Genomic DNA, 9,741 nt, shown 5'->3' with positions numbered 1-9,741 from the left:
TGCCCGGCCCGGGGCAGGCGGCACCCTGCCTCCTTTCAGACTTAGGTCTGTGATCCAGCGCCCTTCCTGTTGGTCTACTTAATGCCCTTTTTTTTTGGTGTTTTTGAGCTGCTCTGTCGGTTATTTCGCTGTTTAAAATGGCCCCAGAGGAGTTGTCAGCTTCTGGCTCGTGTTCTCGAGTGTGACGACCTTCTCTCAGGCGTGGGTTGCAGTGCTGTTGGCCACGAGCTCAGCATTCATGAAGCAACAGTAGTAGCTGAGGTGCTCACACACCCCACACACAGCAAAGGATCACGGGTTGGTTGGTGGGCAAAAGTGTAATGAGAGGCTCGGGGGAACCTGCGGCCCCGTGTTTCTAATAGGAGCAAACAGCTGTCTCCCCGACTCACTGTCTCTGGTGACTCTGTCTACCATTTTTTGGTGGTGGCAGTTCAGTTGCTCAGTCGTGTCTGACTTTGCGACGCCATGCACTGCAGCACGCCAGGCTTCCCTGTCCTTCGCCATCTCCCAGAGTTTGCTCAAACTCACACCCATTGAGTTGGTGATGCCATCTAACCATCTCGTCCTCTGTCTAAACCACCACCAATAAGAGAAGCAGCTACACTCGTTACAGTCCTAAGCCCAGATGCCCTCCAGGTTTGGGGGAGGCTGAGCTCCTCCAGACCTCTCCCTCCACCAGCTCACAATCTGTCTGTTCCCTTTCATGTTTTCACTTTGCCGTCGGTAATGACAGGAGAACACAGAAGGTTCTTACAGAGACAAGAGTTTTCTAGTCATGGATGTGTGGGAAGAACCTGATAGTCCCAAGACTGGGGTCTTCTGTTTTATGGTGTTTTTGACAAATAGTGGAGTCTTAATGTTGATGTTATTGAAAGAATAATGGTGTGTTTAGGACAGCTGAGTCGGGGCACCTAGGCACTGGGCACACGGGTCTCACTCGGTTCTGTTACTCTGAGTTTGTGAAGGAGGCCAGCGTCTATTATCGCGGCCACCTGAACACAAGAGGCTGGCCTGACGTGGAGCTGGGCTTAACCTGCCTGGGGCTCTGCCATTTGGGTGTTGAGACCGTCGGTTCTGTCCTCGGCCGCCCCTGCCTGCGTGTTTCCGGGCTGTCCCTCCGTGTGTCATTACCTGGTTCCCCCCACTCCAGAAGGAGACGTTGGCTCAGAGCAGGAGAAGTGGGAGGTGGGTGCCCCAGGGGCAGGGAGACGCCTCAGTGACGCAGGCCTCTGGGGTTAAGGTCCCTCTACTGAAGACTGATTTTTGTTGTAAAGTCAACAAACAACAGCTTCACAAGCTGGGTGCATTTTTGTGTTCGGTGGAAGAAACACTTTGGCACAGCTGTGACCCCCTAGGTTGTGTGATTTTAGTTCACCTCTCTGAGCCCCTCAGTTCCTTGGCAGTCAGGATGAGGTGGGGATTGTCTATGTGGCGGGAGCTCGGGGAGCGGCCGTGGTGTCCGCACCTTGGGGCGTGGCATTGGGGGCCCCGGGGGGCCGGAAGCCCGTCTAGAGTGTGTCCCCTGGGGCCGTCCCTGGGCGCACGCCCGAGGTCCTGGATGAAGTCCAGAGAGGTGCTGACCTGGGACCCGCCTCAGCCTCAGTCTTACCCCGCTCATCACGAGCATCTGAGCCTCTGGCCTTCACCAGAAAAGCCGACCTACGACAGCAGCGCTTGTCACCTGCTGACCGATCAGCGTGAGTCCACTCCCGTCGCGTGTGCTGTCACGGGCTGCGGAGTGAGCGAGAAAACGTCCTATTCAGACGCAAGCAGGTCAGCAGAGACAAGGCTGGCGAGACAGTAAGTCCCAAAAACGGCTGGAGGCTTAGGAAGTAAAGTGGACTGAGCCCTGTCTGAGCGGGTGGCGGAGGGGAGGGCATCTAGAGCGTCAGACTGCTCCGGGCAGCCTGCTGCCCTCGGGGACTGGCGGGGGCACTGCCAGGTCTCACAGGAGCCTGCACTGGTTGGTGGGCCGGGTGGGCCCCGGCTGCCCTGTTCCAGGCCGGGCTCGTGCCCCTGCCGGATTGGCCTTGTGTTGTCCCACTGCAGGACCCCCTCGCTTTGCCTTTTGTAGCTACTGACGCCAGTCCCGACATCCTTGATGCCAGTTCAGTCAGTGTTTACTCTGAGATGGAAACATCCTTTTCGGATACCCTGAGCAGATCCCTCTGTTTACCTCTTGTGATACACATCTGAGAGATCACAGGGGACGGCTGTGTTGAGACGGGGCCACAGTGATTGGCGAGTGAATAGAGTGAAGTGCACTTTAAACCAGCTGGAGAGTCACCATGAGTAGTTTCTTTCTTTGTCTGCTTGTGAGACACCAGATGTTTCTGTGTGGATCAGGAACCTCCTTGTGGCCATAATAAACACCTGGAGGAGTCCATCCGATGTCCTGCCATTTTATTTGTGACAGTTAATGCTGTCCTGGGAGCCGGGCTTCCAGGCCAGACCTGTGTCCAGGTTGCCAGTGGGCTCAGCAGGTGTCTGTGGCCTCGATGGAGCAGAGCTTCCCGGGGGAGGGGAGCCAGGCCAGTGCTCTGAGGAGGGAGGCTCGCTGGGTCACACTTCCGCTCTTTCAGAATCATCCCCTCGCCCTGCCTGCCTCGTGAGCTCCTGACCCCAGGCCCCAGCCTGGACGGGGGCCCTGGGGAAGCGGTGGTCCACACTCAGAGTCCACCGCGGCTCTGGTCCACTTTCCGGGGTGTGCCTCCTCCGGCCCCTAGCTCGTCGCGTTAGCCCGGCTGGAGTCTGGGGCCCACTGTCCCACAGGGCCGTCGGCCACCACACTCTGCTCCCCATGGGCCTCAATGCAGTCCTGCACAGTCCTGAGGACGGTCTGCAGCCTGCGGTCCAGGGCGAGGAGGTGGGGCTCCGTGAGCACGGGGCTGAGCTGGTCCTCCAGCAGCGACTCGCGCATCACGTCACTGAGCCTGTAGTCGGCCTGGGCCAGCAGCTGCAGGTGGAGGAGCGTCTTCCTCTTTATCCTGGAGGACAGAGTCAAAAAACCCAGTTAGTAACAGTAAAGGGAGAAGCTTCCCGAACTTCCTTCTCTCCCCACTGCCCATTCTGGGGGGCTCGTGCTGCAGAGCCGTCTCCTCCCCCAGCGCCTTCTTGAGCACTCTTGAATGACACCCGGTAAGAAGGGACTGGATGGGGTGGCGGTTAGCGCCCTGCGGTCCTTGCCCAGTGGTCTGCCGAGCCGTCCGGACTCTCAACTGTGGCACCCCAGGCATCCGGGGCTTCTCGGGGGATCCAAGCAAGTGCTGAGTGAGAGCTTTCCCAGGAAATTTGAAGCCAACGTGAGAAGCCCCCAGTAGGTGAGACGGCGCGGGTGCCAGCCTTCTCAAAGGCCGTGGGCACTGCTGGCCCCACCTTGCTTCCGCTCAGCTCTATGGTTCTGATTTCTCTGTATCAGATTCTGAAATGGGGTTAGGCCAACCTTTAGGATTCCGATCTCTCTTACGTGGGGCTGTGACTTGGACTCACATGTAAGCAACTTAAGCGCCTAGCCTCGATCACACACAACCCCTGCCTTTCTTGCTCAGGAGGTGGGTGGCAGGGAGGGGGATACGTGTAAGTCACCCCAGGAAGTGGAGGAAGAAAGTGCAGGCTCCAGCAGGGAACGGAGACACTTTTGCTCCCCGTGAGCCACATGTTTCTGTTCAGCCTTGGACGCTGCTGCCCAGCAGGTGTGTGGTCCTGGCCGGCCTGCTAACGCGCCAGCCAGGCTGGAGGCGGTCAGGGATGCTGTGGAGACGTGCTGACCAGATGGAGGCCTGGGGGCTTCCTCTCTTCCGACAAGCGCTTATAGGACTTGAGTCAGGATTCTGCTTAGACCGTGACAGGAGAGCGGTATTTACAAGCTACGTGAGCCGGGACACAGCAGAGGCCACCAGGCTTGGCGAGAGTGAGCGCATGCTTATCTGCGTGGCTTAAGGATGCAGGCAGGCAGCTGAGAGGTCTGAAAGCCCAGGCCCTAAGTCTCCCTCTGCGGGGGCAATTCTGCAGTTAAGGGACAGGAGATACCCAGCTTCCTGTCGTCCGCCCGCTCATGTCCTAGAGCAGCGGAAATGGGTGGAGCCCTGCAGAGCCCTGTGGGCACCAGAGCTGCCCCGAAGGGGACGCTCGCTCGCTCACCGGCAGCACTGGAAGAGCGGCGCCAGGATGGAGACCTCGTCGTGGGAGTGCCGGCCGAACCTGCGGGGGAGACAGACAGAGGGCGCTCGTGGGGCGGAGCCGCCCCCGCCCCCTCCCCCGCGTCCCCCACCCTGCCCCCGCCCGCCCTCGCTGCGCGGCCCATGGACCCGGCTCCGCGTGCACGCCGGGCTCGAGGCCGCTGCCCCTCCCGCCCCTCTCCTCCTCAGGTCACACAAGCCTCCTCCAGAGAAGGCAAAAATAGCGCCCATTCGTCCCTGTATCCACCAGCCCGCGGGTGGAGGCTGACAGGAGGAGAGGGGCGCTCTGCGGCCAGCGGTGAACGCGGAGGGAGAGGGGGAGAGGGCCGCAGGCCGCCGCCTCAGCAAAGACGAGCGAAGGCAGGGCTTCCCTGCTGGCGCAGCAGGTAAGCGTCCGTCTGGCAACGCACAGGGCGCGGGGCCCATGCCTGGTCTGGGGAGATCCGCGTGCCGGGGAGCAGCTAAGGCCAGGTGCCACAGCTACTGAGCTAAGCCTGGGCCCCGGAGCCCGGGAGCCACGACCACTGAGCGCGGTGCTCTAGAGCCCATTAAAGATGGCACCACAGTGAGCAGCCCCGCTCTCCACACTAGAGAAAAGCCGTCACAGCAACAAAGAACCAGCAGCGGCGAAAAAGAAAAAAGAGCAAAGGCTAAGGAGCCAGGAGGGTCGGGAGCCTGGACGTGACCACGGAGGTCCCGCGGGGTGGGGGCGTGGGGCGTGCTCACCCCCGGGCGTTGTCCAGGTGGATCAGGAACCCGTCCTCCCCGAACTTGGTGAACATCTCGTAGTGGTGCCGGTCCATGTTTCCTGTGGAGGAGGCGAGGCGCTGGGGCCAGGCCAGGGCCTGTGGACACGGCGCCCGCCTCCCAGCTCCCTCTGGGGCCGAGGCTGCACCCGCCCGAGCCTCTCTCCCGGGGCCATCCCGCCGCCCCAGCCCACTGGGGTCCTAATACCTGCCTGGAAGGTTGGCCCTCCTTGCCCAGTGCCCGCACTGGGTCTGGCTCCCTGCCTTTCCAGAAGCTCACCGGCCCCCAGGGCGGAGGCCTGCACCCCTGCCCTTCTCCCGAGCCTGCCCATCGCCCGGGGGCTTCCACGGTAGATGGCAGGTCCCTTCCCTGGCTCCTCCCACTGCTGCACTTCCTACCTTCACCCCACATTGCCACTGTGAAGGGGACGACTTCCATCCCCGCCCGGCCTCGCGTGGGTCTGCCCCTCCAGATGGGACAACCATTCACTCCTGTGGGAGGGTCACAGGGGGTCCCCGGCGTCGCACCCACCGATCAGGAAGTCGAAGATGGCCATGTCGATGATGTTGAGCAGGCGGCTGCTGCTGTTGTGCGGGTACGCCTGCTTCACCGCCTCGCAGTAGAGGGGGTTGACCTCCCACCTGGGGGAGGAAAAGCCGGGGTGGAGGAGTCCGGCCTCACCTCCCCCACGTCCCTGCCTCCCCGCTCCTGCCCGGGCTGGGGCCCGTGGGGACCCCCAGGAGGACCTGGGTAAGGGCCCCCGGCAGCGGCTGACTCGCTGCGTGAGGAGGCTCCAGACCTTTCACAGTGACCGGCCCAGCGGGGTGCTGCACTGACCACGTGCCTGGGCCCGGCTTCCTCTGCAGCGCCCCCCAACGGCCTCTAGGCTGCTGCTCTCTTGTCTCCCGAGCCATCTGCAGCCCCCGCCAGCCACCCTCTGCCACTCTCTGTGCACCAGAAGGCCCCCAGGTCCCTTTCATCGGGGGGGCTCCACCTCAGCCTTCACGAGTCCCTAAGGATCTTCCACGGCCCCCAGAAGTCCTGCCTGTTCCCTCCTCTTCCCACCACGGCTGGAAGTCTGGAGGGATGAACCCATTCATCCAGTCGGCTCGTTCACTAAGCACCTGCTCTGTGCCCGGCCAGGCCCTAGGAACAACCACCTTGGGGAGCCCGGGTCCCCCACGGGCATCTGTGCCTTCTCACAGCCTGGCTGCTCTCTGCCCCCACGCTGGACCGGGGGGCTTCTCGAAGGAAGAACCCGGGCTGTCCTTTCGGTCTCCCCGGGCATCCAGCACGGGGTAGACAGGGGGCTTTTTATAACCATCTGTGAACTAAAGGGACGGCAGTGACACCTGCAGGCACATGGGGTGAGGCGGAGGGGCGGAGACAGCGGTGGGCCTCCCGAGGCCAGGTGAGCGCCCTTGGTCCCAGGACCCACTCACTCCTCTCTCCCGGCCAGCGAGTAGGAGCGGATCCAGGGGCTGGGCATGGAGAACCGCGGGGCCAGGTTGAGGGACGGCAGGAAGGCGGACAGGGAGCCCTCCAGCAGGTGCGGGCTGCCGCACACGGCGTACTCCGTCTTGCACATGTACGGACACTTGGCGAAGAAACACACGTTGTTCGCTGGAGGGCGGAGGAGGAGAGGACAGTCAGAGGAGGAGCAGGCACCATCCTCCTGCCCCAGGGATCCCTGAACTCGTGTCTCGGGAAAAGGCAGGAGGAGAAGACATGGCCTCTGCCATCTGTGGGGGATACCACAGACTCGCGCATCCTGGGAACCACCTCTCAACTGTCGGAGTCGAGACTTGTGGGCCCAGCCTACTGCATCATGCCCACACTAGCGGGGGCTTCCCTGGTGGCTCAGCTGGTAGAGTCTACCTGCGGTGCGGGAGACTGGGTTCCATCCCTGGGTCAGGAAGATCCCCTGGAGAAGGGAATGGCAACCCACTCCAGTATTCTTGCCTGGAGAATCCCATGGACAGAGGAGCCTCGGACATGACTGAGTGACTGACACTTGCAGTCTCTTTTTGCTTTCTGTCTGGACACGTGACATCTGCCTCCGGGGCTGCCGGCATCAGAGTTCAGGGCCCGCACGGGCACCTGGCACCCAGCCGTCTCGGTCCACAGGTCACTGAGTGTGACTGTCTGGAGGCCCACATCTGCAGGCGGCAGGCAGCCACCCAGGAACAGGGGACCGCTGGCAGGAGGTCAGACCGTACGACAGCCCACGCTCTCAGACCCAGAGAAACGCTCTTGCCAGAAGCCCACCTGGAGAGACAAAGAAGACGCTCTGCAGGATTTCATTCCTGGTCACCTCCAGGATCTCCCTGGTGACGTTGACCAGCCTGCCCACGGTTGGCGGCACCCGCCGGAAGTCCAGAATCCTGAAAGAGACGGAGGCCTGTTGAGGTCTGAGGGATGACCGCCTGAAAGAAGTGGCCTCCACTAGAAACGGACCTGCTGAGAACTCCCCAGCGGTGCAGTGGTCAGGACTCTGTGCTTCCACTGCAGGGGGCACAGGTTCTATCCCTGGTTGGGGAACTAAGATCCCACCAGCTCCCAGGCACAGCCAAAAAAAATAAAGAAATGGATGGGCCTTCCTGACTGCACCCAGTGGAGGGTGGGGGTTTCAGTGTCCAAGGCAAGCGTGCACCCCAGGGGCTGGGGGCGTGGGGAAGGACTCTATCCCATCAGCCCTTCCGGGCAAACCCCAGCATGACCCTGTGCTTGGCTCAGAGCTCCTCACGCTCGTGTGCACATGAGTCACCCCCAATCCTGTTCAGATGCGCCTCTGAGTCAGCGGGGCCAGGCTGAGGCTGGGATTCTGTGTTTCTGGAAAGTTCCAGGGAGGGGACTGGGGTGCTGGGCTGCCAGTCCCCAGACCACACCTCAGCCAGGAATGATGGGCAGGCAGGGGGCTGGGAAGTTCGGGAATGCGCTTTCGCCTTTTCACAGGCCAGGAGGCACTATGGGGAAGTGGCAGGGGGTGCATTCTCCCCACTCTTAGGTCAGGAGACTAAGCCACAGGCAGCCTGGCAGGGCTCCTTTCCTTACCAAGCACTCCTTGTTACATTAAAAGGCCTTGTGTTTTGCGATCCCCGGGGCTGATGGGTTGTGTTGGGTTTGAAGGCATCACTGGGATCCACCAAGAAAGTCCGGCAGGAGGAATGGAGTGGGGAGGCGGGGGTGGGCGGGCTGGGGCGCCTCTCGCGACTGGCCTCTGCAGCCAGCACCACCTCCGTGGGGCCAGCGCTACCTGTCCAGGTGGAAAGCGGCGATCTCCGCGTTATGTCTCTGAAAGTCGATGAAATAGAAGAAGTCCTCGGGCGTCTCTTCATCTCGCTGCTGTCTGGAAGGAAGGGAGGAGTCAGGCCCTGGACTCAGTCCTCAGGCGGGAGCCTGGGAGCAGAGCTGTTACAGGCAACTGGCTGGAAAGAAGATGCGCATCTGTGCTTTCCCAGCTCGCACAGGGGAGGGGCCCCACGTAGGAGCGGCTGGAGGCCCCTCTGCTCTGCTGGACCTGCAAGTGGGAGGAGCCAGGCTGCTTGTAGGACGCTGACCGTCCTGTAGCCCCCTGCCCCCTCCTCACCAGGCCTCCCACTCAAGCCGCTTTGATGACAGTGGCTGATTCTCTGAAAAGCCCAGTCGTTTAGAGTGAAGAAATGCACTTCCCTGCAGACACACGGAGGACGGGGTGCTGGCTAGCAGACCAGAGGTGGGGTAGACTCGGAGGCCGAGGACTGAGAGGCCGGGTCCGAGACAGAACCTTATAAAAGGAAAAGTGCCCCAGAGATGCGATTCAGCAGGATGGACATTGGAAGAGCAGGAAAGTCCTGGGTGCGTGGACCCACCGTCCGCACAGAGGCACCTCCACTGGGTCGTGAGACCGGCCCTGCCAGAGATGGGAGGGAGGCTGGCGTCGAGGATATTTGTTTATAAACATTAAGAAATCTCTACTGCATCGCTGAAAAGCATCCCCTGCCTGGTCGTGAGGAGCCGGCTGCTGGGTATATAAGCTCAGAAAGGCGTCTCCCTCTAGTGCAGGGCGCCCTGCCTGCTGGCCCCGCGGTGACTGGCCTGGACGCCGATAATCATTTGAAGAGGGACGGTCTTGGAATAATTTTATAATCCACTGCGTGGGGCTGCACGGTGGCTGCAAGAGTGATGTCAATGTCAACAAATGTCATTTTGTGGAAAGCCGTTAAGTAAGCAGCACCTGCCCGGGAACAGTGACGTGCGCTCTGCTGAAAAACAGCATCCTTGGAACTCCCCCCGCGCTCTAGTGGTTAAGACTTTGCCTTCCAAGGCAGGGGGTGTGGGCTCCGTCCCTGGTCCAGAGCCAGCTAGAATCCCACATGCTTGTGGCCAAAAAACCAAAACATGAAACAGAAGCGACATTGTAACAAATTCAATAACGACTTTAGAAAAGGTCCAAATAAAAGAAAACCTTCAAAAAACAAAACAAAACATAAAAGAAAATCACCAGCCAGTCCTGGAAACCACAGCAAGGGGCTGCCCAAAGTGGGGACTCTCAAGGGCACAGCCACTTTTGAAGTACAGGCTCCCAGGGCCAGGCCTGACCCTGGGCTACGCGTTAGCATCGCCCGATGTCCAGGTCTGAGGACCGTCTGTGTGTCCTGAGCTTGCTTTAATTCCTGAATTCTGTATGTAAGAATACACGCTCTGGGAGTTCCCTGATGGTCCAGTGGTTAGGACTGAACCCTTTCACTGCCATGACCCATGGGTTCAGTCCCTGGTTGGGAATCTAAGATCCCATAAGCCGACTGGGGAGGCTAAAAAAAAAAAAAAGTAAAGA

At 60.6% G+C, this 9,741-nt stretch overlaps 1 protein-coding gene across 4 annotated transcripts in view; it reads right to left on the bottom strand.

Moving 5' to 3' along the window:
• Positions 1-1,274: 1,274 nt before the first annotated feature.
• Positions 1,275-9,741, bottom strand: part of FAM20A (FAM20A, golgi associated secretory pathway pseudokinase) — a 41,170-nt gene continuing 32,703 nt past the window's right edge. For all 4 annotated transcript variants that reach the window (XM_027519160.1, XM_027519164.1, XM_027519163.1 and 1 more), the window contains 7 exons: positions 8,182-8,274; positions 7,194-7,309; positions 6,368-6,548; positions 5,457-5,566; positions 4,905-4,986; positions 4,141-4,200; positions 1,275-2,987 (listed from right to left, as the gene is read on the bottom strand). In XM_027519160.1, coding sequence (XP_027374961.1) covers positions 2,723-2,987; positions 4,141-4,200; positions 4,905-4,986; positions 5,457-5,566; positions 6,368-6,548; positions 7,194-7,309; positions 8,182-8,274 — 907 coding nt within the window. In that variant the 3' untranslated portion in view covers positions 1,275-2,722. The remainder of the gene's footprint in view (positions 2,988-4,140; positions 4,201-4,904; positions 4,987-5,456; positions 5,567-6,367; positions 6,549-7,193; positions 7,310-8,181; positions 8,275-9,741) is intronic.

The sequence above is a fragment of the Bos indicus x Bos taurus genome, chromosome 19, assembly GCF_003369695.1.
Source record: "Bos indicus x Bos taurus breed Angus x Brahman F1 hybrid chromosome 19, Bos_hybrid_MaternalHap_v2.0, whole genome shotgun sequence".
Lineage (NCBI taxonomy): Eukaryota > Metazoa > Chordata > Mammalia > Artiodactyla > Bovidae > Bos > Bos indicus x Bos taurus.
This window is presented reverse-complemented; position numbering and strand designations above follow the sequence as displayed.